Source organism: Canis lupus, chromosome 8, assembly GCF_048164855.1.
Source record: "Canis lupus baileyi chromosome 8, mCanLup2.hap1, whole genome shotgun sequence".
In the NCBI taxonomy this organism is placed as follows: domain Eukaryota; kingdom Metazoa; phylum Chordata; class Mammalia; order Carnivora; family Canidae; genus Canis; species Canis lupus.
In genome coordinates this window covers 71,438,392-71,453,181 of record NC_132845.1, presented here as the reverse complement: position 1 = coordinate 71,453,181, position 14,790 = coordinate 71,438,392, and the positions used below count along the sequence as shown (strand labels likewise).

Here is a 14,790-nt window from a genome sequence, read left to right as displayed (position 1 = left end):
CCAGGGCACCCAGTGGGTGTCTCTGCTCTTTCCTGTCCTCCCCAGCAGGCAGCTGGCCTCCAGCTGGTGCTGGGGGTGTGGGTGGCATTGGCTCCCAGCTGCCTGGGCTCCCACTGAGAGTCTAGGCAGGGCCGGCCCGCTGAGGCCCACGTGGAGCAGCTGCCAGGCCACCCACCCTCTACTTGTCAAGGGATTAATTGTTCCCAAGCACGACACGCGCCGCCTGCGCCCTGTTCCATCCTGCCTGGGCAGGCCCGGATGTCCCCGTGGCCTGGGTGCTGATGCTGAAAGGGGATGACCTCAGGGAAGTCATGGAACCCAGCCCCTTCCCAGTGGAAGGAGATGTCCTGACTTCCCTTTTGGTCTACTCCTTTACCTTGAGCTGAAAGTTCTTCCAGATGTCTACTCTAAGTCTTTCACTCATGATCGCCTCACTTTAGCACCCATCCCTTAGGGGACTCTGTGTGCAGCTGTCCCAATCTTCCCTCTAGTATTTTATCACAACTTGCCACAGGTTCCCTGTTGCCAGTGGGACCCATTCATTCCCCCTCTAGCTTTGCAGTCACAACCCCCACTAACTTGGGCTTTCCCAGCTGAGCAAAGTCCTACTTCCATGCCTTCACCTTCTCTCTACCATGTGAGATCGGCTGGCCCCTCCAGGGAGACAGGATGCAGGTTCTGGCAGGATAAGCAATGAAGTTCAAAGGCTCCTGGCCTCACAGACCCCCCCTACAGACCCCAGAAAACCCCTTGCTCAGGACTCCTGTTCTCCTTTCTCTCTCTTGCCTGACCCAGCTCTGGAGTTTCACAACCCAGATGGGCTTGCAGGGAAGGGGGATCTGGGTCTTGTAGATTCATTTGCACTTGGATCATTGAACACTGGGATTTCGTAAGAGCCGTTGGACATGCAAACTGTCCTGGAGCCTCTGGCTTCAGAGCCAGGGAGACGTGGAGCAGGGGGTGGGGGTGGGGTGGGTGCCACATGTGGAGCATCTCACATCGATGGGGCTGTAAATCTGGACGGAGACACCATTTCCTCCACCTGTTCCTTATCCACCAGTGCTTCCTGGAGGGACCCACCCTCCCCCTTTCCTGGGGTATGTTTTTTTGGAATTGGTGATGGACTTCAGTGGCAGATCCAGGCCCCATGGGCAAGGCTCAGACAGATCTAGGCAGATCTTCTTACTGGAAACCTCCAAGGTCTAGACAGAGCTGGAAGGGGCCTGGTCAGGAGGGGAGCTCATCTGGGGCCAGGGTCAAGGTTAAATCCAGGCTTTGGTCTTGGGTCAGGGTTCAGCCTGAGGTCAATTGTCATTGAGGTCAGAGATATCTAGGGTCTTGGCCTACAGGTTAGAGGAAGCTTGGTCTGGGATCAGGGGACCATCCAGGTGGAGTATGAGGCCCACCACCTGTGTCTGAGCACCAGAGTGACATTCACAGTCTTGGGGACTGGGACATGAGTCCCTACATTTGCCTCAGCACCAGGGCTTTTTTGCCAAGGGGACTCTCCAGGCAGCTGGGCACATGGGCATTTGCAGGGTAGACCCCAGATACCCCTCACACAGAGAAGACATCAAGCTGACTCCTGTCTCCTGTTTCTGGAGGTCCTGGGGTCTGGTACCAGCCTGCTTATACCTGCTGCTCACCACCTCCCTCCCTCCTCCTGCCTGTTGGCTCCCTTGCCTCAGGTCTTACCTGGCTTGGGAGGTTTGCCTCCGGGCCCCAGAGCTGCAGAGGGAAGAGATGGTGGTGAATGGAGAGCTAGCCCAGGCCACTATTTATCTCCTATATATCTTGCTGGGACAGTGTGGGGGATCTCACTCCCCCAGGTCCTGGAAGGGCCGACAGGGATGGTCTTCCCCTTTTGACAGGGAGCTGCTGGGAGTGCAGTGTCTGGACATGTGGGTGGGAAGCCCGGCTCTGGCCCTAATTTATGACTTCTACTGCCTCAGACTCAGTTTCTCAGCCCCAGAAGGGAAAGACAATACCCATTCAGCAGGTCTTGCAGGGGTGTCATAGAGGATCAAAAGAAATGGAAAAGAAGGCAGGGGCCCCCAGAGGAAGTGGTCAGGGGAGGGGCTTGGAAGGCCAGTGGGCTCCAGCTCTCCCCAATGGATGTTCCCTCTGTAAACCGAGGGAGTCCCTGATGCCAGGCTTTCTGGGGTTCTGAGGCTGGGGCACCTGGATGGACCAGAGTGACAGCCAGACCCCATCAGTGAGGACCCAAGTTTGGTTTCTTAGCTCACCTCCTCCTCCCAGACCTCCAATACCAGCACCTGTGTTGAGAGAGAGAGGGAGAGAGAGAGAGAGAGGGAACCATCAGTGTCTCTGCCAGAAAGCTGCCCACTGACCCATGATCAAATCCTTCACTGCGTAGCTGCATGACCTTGGGCAAGCCTTAACCTCTGTGAGCCTCAGTTTCCCCATTGGGCCAACAGCTCGATGCCTGTTTGCATCTGGGTGTGTGCCAGCAGTTCACCTCAATTTCATATCAGTGCTGAACACTCAAATGCTTCGTTTCTTTTCTTTTCTTTTCTTTTCTTTTCTTTTCTTTTCTTCTTTTCTTTTCTTTTCTTTCTTTTCTTTTCTTTTCTCTTTTCTTTTTTCTTTTCTTTCTTTTCTCTTTTACTAGATCACCAGTTTATTATAAAAGGATGTGACCGTGGAGCAGCCGGATGAAAGAGGCATAGGGGGCAAAGTTTGGGGAAAGGGCGCAGGGCTTCCACGCCCTGTCTGGGCACCTCTCTTCCTGCATGTACAGGGGTCCACCTCCCTGGCAGGGCCTCTCCAATACTTTTTAAGTATTGAAAGTATTACTTTTGATTTTTCAATCTGCTTTAAGGCATGGTGCTTTTTTCCAAATCAACACAAAACGTGCCCCCCTCCCAGCCTCCCATACCAGAGCAGCAACATTCTGCTGGTGGTCTTTCGGGGGTGTTCCTAGTCTCCACCGGCACGTGGCTGCTGCTTTCATATCGTTAGCACCTGAAAAACGCCTCGCCCCACAGCTGGGCAGGTAACACACTCATATTTTTTAGTAGATGTGTATTATGTCAGAGTTTACCTAATCACACCCTCTGTCAGGTGGGCTTCTTGTTTAAAGTCTTTGCAAATAACCTTCCGATAAACCTTGCTCGGGATCTCTCTTTTCCTCTACTTTTCAATTATTTTCTTTGAATGAATTCCCAAGAGGGAGGTTAATGAAAGGCAGGAGCGCGCGAAGGTGCCCACTTTCGTATGGCCTTGTGAACATTGTCTTTCATCTTTCAGAAAATGTATGCTCTGAGTGCTTGTAAAAGTGTCTTTTAAGTCAGAAGGAGTGGCTCGTGGGTCTGCTGTGCTAGTCGTGCCAGTGCTCTTCCCGGCTGCGCTGGCACGCGGCGCCTCTCCTACCAACTGATCACAATCTGCCTTACCTGAAACGTGGAATTTCGCGTACGTTACCTGGGTAATAGACGCCTCCAGGAACTCCACCAGGAACAGCCCCCGGGACCCCTGGAAGTAAGTACGGAGAATCCTCCATCAGCCAGAACTAATGAAGGCACAGTGACAATAACGAGGCAGATGGCAATGACGACATTGCACGTCTACAGAGTGATGCATGTTGGCCAAGAGACTGATGTTTATAAAGCATTTTCTCATTCATCCTTCTCAAAATAGCCCCACGAGGTTGGAAGGGCAGAGATTACTCTCTTCATTTTAACAGATGTGAAGTCGGGCTCAGAGAGGTTAGGAGTGGCCAGGGAAACACAGCTGGATTTAAGCCCCGGCCGCGTCCCCCCTCCTCTGAACATGACGGCTTGCACGGCGTTACCTGCTTCTCTCGCCCTGGAGGGGGCTGGCACGGGGCTGGGAGCGGGTGCCGTCTGCCGGGCAGGCGGCGTGAGCGGGGGCCAGAGCTGTGGGAGGGCAGGCCGGGCTGTGACGGCAAGCGGTAAGGACATGCGGCTGCTGCCAGCACAAATGCAGCCATTCCCACACTGATAGGATGGCGTGAGGTCAGCGTCCTCAGCCACTGGGCAGCAGTGGTTGGGTGGGGTTCTGGCTGTCTGACACAGGGCTGTCTTAGGAGGTGCCGGGGCCTGGAGGGGGACACCATGAATGAGCAAAGTGAATAGTTTCCTAAGGAAAAGCTAATTCACTGGCCAGGCCAGGGGCGGTCTGCCCGGCCAAGATCACGAGTTCGTTCCCCACGGACCCGCGAAGCTCTCGCTGGGGGACGCCGTGGTGCTGGGCCCCAAACCAGGCCCAAGTGTGGTCATGGCAACAGACAATCCTGGTGCAGAGCAGGCCCTGACTCCGCCACCACAGAGTGGCCCCGGCCTCAGTGAGCTGCCTTGCCAATGCTCCAGCCAGGGCTCCGGCACCACCCCACCGAAGGGTGCACAGAGTCGGGCAGCTCTGCAGTGTGTCCGGAGGCCTCACACCAGATGTCTGGCCTCTGTGGCCTGGCGATGCTGCACAGCTGGGTCTGATGGCCCCATGGCCCCGTTAGCCTCAGCGACAGCCCGGCAGGGTGGGGAATGCCAGGCTGTCATGGTCACCCCGTGCCAGAGCCCCGGTGCACACCTCCCAGGGCCTGCAGCTCCCCCAGGGCCTGTGATCCAGACCTGGGGTGTGCAAGCTATCTCGTCAGAGGCTCAGGGACACGGAGTGGTGGCCCCAGGAGGCTGGGCCTGCTGGGAATGAGCGTTTCTGCTCTGTCATCGGCTGCCAAGCACGCACATAGCCTGTCTTGGGCCTTGGATGCCTCCCTTGTCTCCAGCCTCCAGATCTGAGCACTGTCTCCTACAATGTCTTTCCTTGTGGTAGTCCAGGCCTTTCTCTGCCTCCATTCTCACCCTGCTCCCCTTTCTCTTCCTCTTGACAGTGCCTTGTCCCCACCTCTCTGCTCTCTGGCTCCAGGGCAGGCTGCAGGAGCAGACCCATCTGTCTCTAATCCTGGCTGTGCCACTTCTTACCATCTGTGTGACCTTGTGCAAGTCATGTAACCCTTTTGAGTCCCAGTTTCCTTGTAAGCAATGTGGGACTGATCACCTCTGCCTTTCAAGGCTGTTTGCAAATTGCCAAAGGGTTCAAATAAGAGACCGTCCTGCTCTTGACTTGGCATACAGTAATTGCTCAAAAAAAAAAAAAAAGGTGACCTTTTGTGTCCACTTTGCTGCACAGTGCATGGTGTGGGGCCAGGTATACAACAGACATTCAATAAACCACGAGTGAATTAGGTTGAGAGGAGGCAAGGATGGGTCTGGGTCCAAACTCTTCCATCCCCAGCCAGCCTGGGGGGCTCCCCACCTCGGGCCTGGCTGAACCCTTCCTTCCTCTGCCGAGGTTCTGCTCCCCTGCACCCCATCTGCATTTCCTCCTCTGCCTGCCCTCTCCCCAGCGCCTGCCCGGCTCTCTGTAGCCCTCCTGGCCTGCCCCAGCTCTCCCCACACCCCGGCCCCCCATGATTCAGTTCCCAATACTGATTGCCAAACTCCGTGCCTGAACCATGATGGCCGGGGGAGCGAGAGAGTTCGACCCCCACTTTGCACTGAGCTAATGGAGAAGGATTAGGGGGGTGCAAAGGATCCCTGCCCTGCCCCCTCTCACCACGTTCAGGAGAGGTGAGAACAGATTAAGACAGTAGTCAGTCAAGGGCCTTCAAAAAGGCAGCTTTCGAGCTCTAGCCGGTTCTCCTTCTCCTCACCTCCTTGGCTGGAACAGTTCCTCCTGCCAAGAGTGCTCTCCGCTACCCAAGTCCTGCACTTCCTCCTAGACTGAGCTCAAATTCTTCCCCTCCTGCCTTCTCTGAGCCTGTGGTTCTCACCGCTCAGCTGGCCCAAAGCAGTTGGCTTGGAGCATGCTTGTCTTGTTTTATGTGGGTTTGGCTTGTTTCACGGGCTAGCCCAGGGTGGAACTTGTCTCTTGCCTCTTAGAATCCTGGTCTTAGACTCTCAGAGATCATAACAGTCTTCTGGCCTGGGCGGAAACTCCTGCAAACATCCCCTTGTACTCCTGCTTGCACGCCTCTGGTGACAGGAAGATCACCCCCTCCCGATGCTGTTGGCCCTACCTGCAGAAAGGCTTTCTTTCTGCTGAGACAGAATCTGCCCTCCATCTCTCCACTGCTGTCTCCCAGAGCCCCAGAGCCCCAGAGCCCCAGGCTCATCTCTCACCCACAGACAGCCTCTCAAGCATTGCCCGTTCTTTTAGGTCTGACTCAAATGTAACTTCTGCTATGAAGCCTTCCTGGATTTCCTGGGACTCTCCTGGGCCACCCAGTCTCCTGGTCCTATCTGCTTCCTCCATCACTCATGCACACTCCACCCAGTAGACAAAACATGGCGTGAGCAGCAAGAGGGAAAGTTAAACCTTAAAAAATGTGCCCTAATTATAAGAGTCAATCGGTCCAAATAAACAAATTCTGAATAAGAAGATGTATTGTTTTAGAAATTCCCATTCCCACAGTCCCCTCACTTGATGTGATTTTTGCAGATGTTACACGGCTGGAGCCTCCCACTGGCCCAAGGAGATAAGTAGGGCAGGGATGTTTCTCCTCATTTTATGGCCAGGGAAACCAAGAGCCAGTGAGATGAGGCGCCTGGCCTGGGACCCACCGCTGACCCCAGTCACACGCAGGGCTTTCTGCCTGGGCCCCCGGGCTTTAGGTTCAAAGATGTGGAGAAGGCAGTTGGGGAATGAGCATCGGGCCAGCAGGCCTTGGCAAGGGGCTTTGCCAAGCCCAAGTCCAGGGGGCTGGCAAGGGAGCAGATAAGACCTCACGAAGCTGTTTATTGTTTGCCTGGAGAAAGGCTGCCAAGGGCTTTTCAAAAACAATCTGTCCTCTAGTGGGTGACTCTGTCCCCTCCCTCCCCTGGGCACGTCTGCCCTCCCGCCGTGGCTCCAGCAAATGCAGAGAGTGGGATTAACTCCTCACCCACAGACCCTCTGCCCTGGAGGCTCATCAGAGTTACCTGGGCAGCTTTTTATAAAACCTCCTCCACATCCAGTTCCTTCCTCTGGCCAAGTAAAGCAGGAATCCTTGGGTGGGACCCTGGTATCAGAGTTGTTTAAAGTTCTCCAGTTAACTCCAATATGCAGCTAGGGATGTTCCAAATCATCCTTAGTCCCGGAATCAGGAAAAGAAAAGGCTGATACATTTCTGGGGCATGGGGATGGAATTCTACCGAATTTAACTGTTTTCTCTATCTTTAAAAAGATAGATGGCATGGGGGTTTGGAGCGGCTGGTCTTCAGACCCACTTGGAACTTCCTAAAGGGGTCCAGACAACCCTTTCCATTACAGTTTTCCTGGGGGGTTCCCTCCACTTACGATGCAGTTCTTTGGAACTAGGAAGCTCATGGGGGTGATATCCTCTTGTTGAGGGGGGCAAATGCTGGGCTCCCCAGGAAAGCCAGGCGGGTAGCTCTGTGTATGTAGGGGCATGGCTCTCTCACTCCCCCCGACCTCTTTAGTAGGCTCTGGGCAAAAACTGCAATAGATATCATGGATTCACACACCCCTGACTGGGACCCAGTTGCTTTACCACCTGGGTCAGAGCTGAGATTTATATTTGTAAAATAAGATGAAGAGTAGTTGAGCATTGGCAGTGTGACTGGAGCCACAAGGAGAGGGTGTATTCTGCCCTAGGGTGTGCCCACTCAGGAGGCTTCATCTCCTGAAGATGGATGCCCCCCCCCAGATGTAGCCCGATACCCGGCCCCTGCCCCCATCCTTTGGCAGAGAACCTGGCCAGTACTAACCCCCTGGGGCTGCCTTAGCCTGTCTGAGCCTCCATTTACCTATGGGTAAAAGAAGATCATATTCTCAACTCTTCGGGGGTTTTGAGGGGTTAATTGCCACGCTCTATGTGGAAGCACTGTCTGGGGAGGCAGGTGCTCAGGGGCCACACCTGAGGGAGTGGGGAAGAGGTTTGAGAGGGTCCAGAGCCGCTGCTCTTGGGGGTGCTGGGGTGGCCGGTCGTCTGGGGTTTGTCTTGCCCCCCTAGTATGCCCCCCGCCGCACCCCCATCCAGGTCCAGGTCCAGGAGCTGACCTCTGCAAGAAGCCTCTGCTCTCAGCAGTCCTGTTCAGCTAGTCAGTGGCTCGGGGGAGAGGGTTGCTGCTGCCCCGCCCCTCATTCCAGCCCTCCGGCCTGGCCCTGCTCCATCCCGCGCCCCCGACACTGGTCCCCCACTGAAGATCTGGTTCTAATGGCAAAGGGGGACGCCCATGGGAAGTTGACCCCACCCAGGCTACCCCACCAAATGGCTCAAGTCTCTGCACTCCTCTCTTCCCATGGCCAAGAGCACCTTCTGGAGGGCTCCCCAGGGGGCCACTCCTAGGAGCCCTTGAGGTGTGTAGCCTCCCCCGGGGAGGGGGGCATCCTTGTGGCCTATGGCAGAGAGCATGCCAGATGGTCCAGAACTGCCCCGAGGTCCACTTTAGCCTCTGTCACTGGCTGCCCTCCCTCTGCCAGGAGATGAATACCTTCCCCAGCTTCTCTGATCCTTGTTTGTGTCCTATACCACACACACACACACACACACACACACTCACAGAGTCACATGCTCGGTGACAGTCCACACCTGGATAGCATATTTCCCCTGTGTCCATTCCTGTCGGGTGGCAGACTTTCGCACACGCTAACAGGCACTTTCACAAACCCTACGCCCTCTCCCATCACACACACCTGCTCAGGGGTGAACCTGTGAACACACATTCCTCCTCTATGGTTTGATGACACATTTGGACATATACACACATGCCCACCTGCGCCGTAGCACACAACACACTTGTTCCTGTGTGCATGCCCTGCACACACATACACACGCTCCGATGGCCCGGCCCCCCTCACCAGGGACAGACCACAGCAGCAGCTTTCCAACCCGCAGCCCGGAATCAACGGAACTCTGACCTTCCTCTGAGGGGGGTCCTGACTTCCCCGGGGTGGGGGGAGGAACAAGGAACCTGTCGAGGTCACACAGCTCACCGTCGTCGCTGAGCTGGCCTCCGGCCCCAGTCCCCTGTCCCTACTGGATCCACACGTGTGCAAACTGCCTGTGCCCTGCCAGGGGACCCCGAGGGCCCTCCCGCAGCATGCTTGCGCGCCCCCCCCTCCGCAGACAGCGCCCGGGACAGAGGTGGGGGGCCTCAGCCGAGCCGAGCCGAGCCGGGCGGCAGGACCTGGGCCGGTCGGGACCACCCTGCACCTTGGGGTGTCTGGTGACAGGTTCCTCCTCGGCAGGGCTGGCTCCCGGGAGGCGCGGTTGCGGGGATCCAGCGGCCGGGAGGCTCCCGCCCAGGGTCCCCGGACGGCAGGGTGGAGGGCGCCCTCTGGTCTGTCAGGGGGGGCCGCGGCATCCCGGGGCAGGGAGAGGCCTACCTCCGGGCTGCGAGGGGCGGGCGACGGACAGCAGGAGCAGCAGGACTCCGGGCCGCAGGGCTGCAGCTCTCAGACCCGCCATCTCGGGGAGAAGTGCCCCGGGCCGCTCTCTGCGCCTCGTTTTATCCCCAAAGCGTAATTGCGGCCTCGTCGCTGAGAGGGAAGGAGGGCGGGCGGCGGGCGGCGGGGGAGGGGGGAGCTGGGGGAGGGGGCCGCGGGGAGGGGGCAATTACGAAAGGCCCCGCTCCCAAGCCTCCCAGGCTGAGTCTGACTGGACTGGATGTGGGCTTTTTTCCTTAAAACACACTCACCCGCGCGCACACACACACGCACACGCACAGTTTCCCCATCCCTCTCGGCTTCCCTCTGTAGCTGTTCCCTCCGCGCTGGCCGCGTTCCCGCCAGAAAGTGCGAGGGGGGCCTCTGCCAGGACAGCCCTCGGGAGAGGAAGCGGGGGGAGGGCCCGCAGCCCGGCCAAAACTCCAGCCCCAGCCAAGGCCCGAGTGGCCAGGCCCCCGCCCCTCCGGCTGGGCCCGGGGCCCAGCGTGGGGACGCAGGCCAGCTGTCCTGTGCCTCTGCCCCCACCCCGGCCCTCCAGACTCCCCCGACACCCCCAGGTCTGGCCAGAGACTGTCCCTGCCCGAAGCTGGGGGTGTGGGGTGTTGGGCAGGTCTGGGGTCCAAGGCCTGGGGCCAATGTCTGCAGAGGCTGAGGGGCTGTGAGCAGAACGGCCTGGAAGGTGAGATCATGCTGGCGCTGCCCTGTGGGGCATCAGGGGAAAAGAAGGGGGGGGGGGGGGGGGACTCTGACACACTATAGGTCCATCCTTTATGGACTAAGGTCACTGTCTCCCGGCTGATGCTGGGGAGGGTTTGGGGGCAGGTCTAGGATCTGCCTCTGCAAAGGCACAGAGGCTGCATTAGAACAGCCTGGGAATTAAGACCACATTGGCATAGTGCCCTGGGGCATCTGGGGGACATGTGGGAGACCCTGACACACCACAGGGATTCCATTCCTCATGGATCAAGGTCACAGTCCCACACACAGGCCTGTGTAGACCACAGTGTCTGGGGATGTTCAGACAGGATCCCCAGGTACTCTTTGGGGGACCGAGGGGTTGGGGACCTCACCCGGATTGAGTGTCCTGGCCCCTCTTTATCACCCAGCCCCCATCTATCTCAATGCTGAGCCTCACTAGCACCCAGACCAGACTCCAGAGTCCCCAGACGGCAAGTTCCCTCCCAGCCACAGGAGGACGCCTGGGGCGCTGACATTCCGCTGGTGGCCAGGAGGGGGCGGCCCTGTGCTGAAACAGCTGAGACCAGCATTTCCAAGACTCCCGAAGTCCCAGCCTGCCTGCACAGGATGAGGACCTTGGGGACTTTCCTGGGGTTGGGTAGAGTAGCGGAGGGTCATGCCTCCCCAGCCCCCCGAAATTGGGGAAGAAATTCAAGAGCCAGAGGATACGGGAGGGGAACAGATACTTGCTATCATCAGAGCCTCTAGGGTGGGGGAGGGGGAAAGTCGAGGTCACAAGTTCTGTGAGCTTTTTCCTGCCCCCAGATGGAGAATGATGGGGGAGACACAACCACAGCTCTGAGCAAGGGAGCTAAAGGACCCCCGCGCCCTCCAGCCTGGAGCTGTGTGGCCTTCTGGAGGACTAACAAGGCCACGTGTTGAACTCAGGTGAACCTAACACTAAATTCTAGCTCTAGGGCTTTCTACTGGGGTAAGCTCTTCACAGAGCTTCGGTTTCATCTCGTGTCAGATGGTGATAAATATCCCTGCCTAGGAGGGTTATTGCAAAGATAAATAAAATGTGATCATACATTTCTGTACCGTGCCTGCCAGATCCAAAATGCTCCAGGCTCATTTGGTGCTAGTACTAGTACTAGGCTACTATTGCTACCCCTCATCCTGCATGGACCACTCCTGTGTTTAGGATTAACTATCAGGTTTGGCTCTCTGTGGGGCCACCTTAGGACCCCAGGCCATTCCATCCTCTCCCCCTGGTCTTAGGCAGCGTCTGCTTCAGGAGTTTGGAAAAGGGTGGACACACAAGGAGAACAAACTTGAAGCTATTTTGCACAGTAAGTGTACAGCTCCTGCTTCCAGTGTGTTCTATTTGGGGTACTGTGGGGTAGCTGATAGAGGTTATGAGCCCGAACTTGTCTTTGTTGCTGGGGGTAGGGGCTGCTTAGGGTTGGGGTCTGGAGGCTCAGTACCTAGGGTGAGCCTACATGTGGAGAGCGAGGCCAGGAGGTGCATCTGTGTGCCTGCCCCCTCCTGGGAAGGGGGAAGGGAGGGGGCGCTGGGGAGGAGCTGGGCCCCACTCCTCTCGGGGCAGTGACGTGGGCAGGAACCGGCTTTCAGACTTGCAAACCGCAGTCTGCTCAGAGTCTTTATTAATTCCAGGACCAGGAGAGAGGCTGGAGCCAGAAGGAGCGTTCTTGCTGCCGGGGGATCCAGGAGAGGTGTGGAGGGGCGCTTGCAGGGAGAGACTCGGGGCTGCTGGGCCAGACCTCTCCCCACAGAATCAGGGCCCTGTGTTCCACCCTGATCTGGGACCCCCTTTTTCTTAGCACCCTGTGCTCGTTGGAACAGCTCCAATAACTTGCATCTGAGGCTTCACACACCAGAAAGGGCTTCAATTCAGAACCCATCAATTGAAGTGATTCTTCAGTACAATTTAGCCCAGGGTATTCAATACATACTGTAAGGACTGGAGGTCACAGTTATTAGCTGACATGCATTCATTCATTTGCTCATACATCCTAGAAACCCAACAGTCCTCAACTACTCTGTGTTCACCTCCCTGCATAGCTGCGTGGGTTAAATCAGGTCATTCAGGTAGAACCGCCCATGGAGGGCTGCATGGTGCATCACGGGGCTGGGTGAGCCTGGCTTCCCAGTTATCACTGACAAGCCTCACCTGCCCACTCACTGCTAGACATCCAGGTTTGTTACTGACAGGACATCTCTGTCTTCCAAATCCTCCAGGTGCACCTGTTTAGAAAGGGGTGTGCCACACCTGCCCTGAGCATCTTATTGCTTGACCCGGAAGCCTTCAATTGCCTTCCAGATAAAGTCCAGACTTCTGAGTACAACCTTCAAGGCTCTGTATGACCTGGTGCAACTGCTCTGATGCTCTCCTTCCTCTAGGCCGGCCTCCCTTCCGGCTGGTGGAGCTGCTCTCTAGCTCCCAGGCTTGTCCGGATGTTGTCCGAAGGGCCGGATGTTGGCAAGGCTCCCTAGTCTCAGCTTCTGTCCCTGCAGGTCAGTGCCCTCGGTATTCCTGCCCCCAGCCCCTCCGAGGGTCGTTGGTGGGAGCCTTCGTGGTTGGACTTGAAGCTTCATCTCATGCCCCTCGGGCCTGGCCATCACTGAAGATGGACCCATTTCTGTCTCCCGGGTCATCCAAGAAGACTGGATGATAGCACAGTGCCCTCCGGGAGATGGGGGGCAGAGATTGCTGATGAGAACGGACCCCAGAGTCTGGCTGTGGTTTCTGTTTTCTCCCTGTCTACACATGGTCCTTTTATCTGTTGATAACAGGATGCTCTGTCTGTGTGGGACCTGGAACCAGAGAGAGAGAGACATAAGCGTTTGCTCTAGGACTAGCCTGGGAAGAGCTTGGTGTCCATGGGACCCGGGACCCATGCTATGCTCCCTCTCAGCAAGGGGTCCTCTGCTGTCAGTCATCTCCTCCTCCATGTAGCAGTCTTTTCAGCCAGTCCCCTAGGCAATAAAGTCAAGGTTTTACTGTCAGGGAGAGCATGAATTTCTCATATCGACCCAAGTGAGATTTGAGAAGGAACAGAATGCTGGTTGGGAGCATGGGTCCGAGTGTAGACACTTCTGGAGGGAATTAGCAGCAAAGCCAAATGAAGGACCCCTTCCCCCAACCCCAACCTGACCCATCTTTGCTCATCGGAGAGACCCAGCTGCAGACATTAAAGACAGCACCTGCCCCTTCTCTGATTTAAACTTTTCCAATAGTTCCATAAAATCAAGAAAATGTAAGTAAAATTAATTTTAATAATGCACTGTATTTAACTCACTATATCTAAAATATTATCATTTGAATGTGTAATTGACATAAAATTATTGAGATGGTCTACATTCCTTTTTAAAAAATATTTTATTTATTTATTCATAAGAGACACACAGAGAGAGGCAGAGACATAGGCAGAGGGAGAGGAGGCAGGCTTTCTGTGGGGAACTGATGCAGGATTCGATACCAGGACCCCGGGATCATGACCTGAGCCAAAGGCAGACACTCAACCACTCCACCCAGGTGCTCCTGTACATTCCTTTTGTGTACTAAGTCTTAAAACTGGTGTGGGCAACAAATACCATAGGGTCCAGCAATGCCACTTCTGGTATTGATCTGAAGGAAACAAAAATGCTATTTTGAAAAGATATCTGCACTCAGTGTTCATTGCAGCATTATTTACAATTGCTACAACAGGGAAGCAACCTAAGTGGTAGTTCTTGATGAACAGGCAAAGAAAAAAATATGTGTGTACACACACACACACACACACACACATACACAATGGAATGTTACTCAGCCATAAAAAAGAAAGGAATTCCTGCTATTTGCAAAAACATGGATGGACCTTGAGGATGTTATGCTGAGTGAAATAAGTCAAAGACAAATACCGTATGACCTCTACTTATATGTGAAATCTAAAACATAAATAAACCCAAGTTCACCGATAACAGAGGACGGATTGGTAGTTGCCAGAGGCGGGGTGAAATGGGGGAAGGGAGTCAAAAGGTACAAATTTCCAGTTATAAGATACATAAGCCCTGGTGATGTCACATACAGCTTGGTGACCACACTTAACAATGCCATGTTATATATTTAGAAGTTGCTAAGAGAGCAGATCTTAAAAGTTCTTACCACAACAGGTTGTAACTATCTGGTGACGGATGTTAACCAGACTTATTGTGGTGATCGCAGTATATACAAATATCAAGTTATCATGTTGTGCCCCTGAAACGAATACAATGTTATATGTCAATTATGCTCAATTTTAAAAAATGATGTGGAAGTTATATTTAGAGCACATATCAATTTAGGCTAGTTGCATTTCTTTATTTTTTCTTTTTAAAAGATTTTATTTATTCATTTGACACAGAGAGAGAGTGAGTGCAAATGCACAAGCAGAGGGAGTGGCAGAGGTAGAGAGAGAAGCAGACTCCCCAAGCAGGAAGCCCAATGTGGGGCTCAATCCCAGAACCCTGGGATCATGACCTGAGCTGAAGGCAGATGTTTAACTGACTGAGCCACCCAGACAACCCTAGACAAGTTGCATTTCAAGTGCTCAGTAGCTACATGTGGCCAATAGCCACCAGAGTGGACAGTGCAGGTGAAGGTCATGAGGGGACTGGTAAGGATGAGCCCCGAAGGTG

At 55.0% G+C, this 14,790-nt stretch overlaps 1 protein-coding gene and 1 long non-coding RNA gene across 7 annotated transcripts in view; one reads left to right on the top strand and one right to left on the bottom strand.

The window, feature by feature from the left end:
• The window catches only part of ELN (elastin), a 32,094-nt gene extending 22,352 nt beyond the window's left edge, over nt 1–9,742 (bottom strand). For 3 of the 5 annotated variants that reach the window (XM_072837479.1, XM_072837480.1, XM_072837478.1), the window contains exons 1-4: nt 9,370–9,742; nt 3,445–3,495; nt 2,247–2,276; nt 1,696–1,728 (exon numbers count right to left, since the gene is read on the bottom strand). In XM_072837479.1, the coding sequence (XP_072693580.1) occupies nt 1,696–1,728; nt 2,247–2,276; nt 3,445–3,495; nt 9,370–9,451 (196 nt within the window). In that variant the 5' untranslated portion in view covers nt 9,452–9,742. The remainder of the gene's footprint in view (nt 1–1,695; nt 1,729–2,246; nt 2,277–3,444; nt 3,496–9,369) is intronic. The other 2 variants (XM_072837476.1, XM_072837477.1) reach the window with 2 other exon arrangements.
• LOC140639085 (uncharacterized) lies at nt 9,641–14,094 on the top strand. Of its 2 annotated transcripts, XR_012035940.1 has the most exons (5): nt 9,641–10,108; nt 10,933–11,055; nt 11,389–11,459; nt 11,785–11,843; nt 12,646–14,094. It is a non-coding gene; the product is annotated as an uncharacterized lncRNA (long non-coding RNA). The 2 variants fall into 2 exon arrangements; XR_012035941.1 differs by lacking the exon at nt 11,785–11,843 and having other exon boundaries at nt 9,648–10,108.
• The last annotated feature ends 696 nt before the right edge of the window (nt 14,095–14,790 follow it).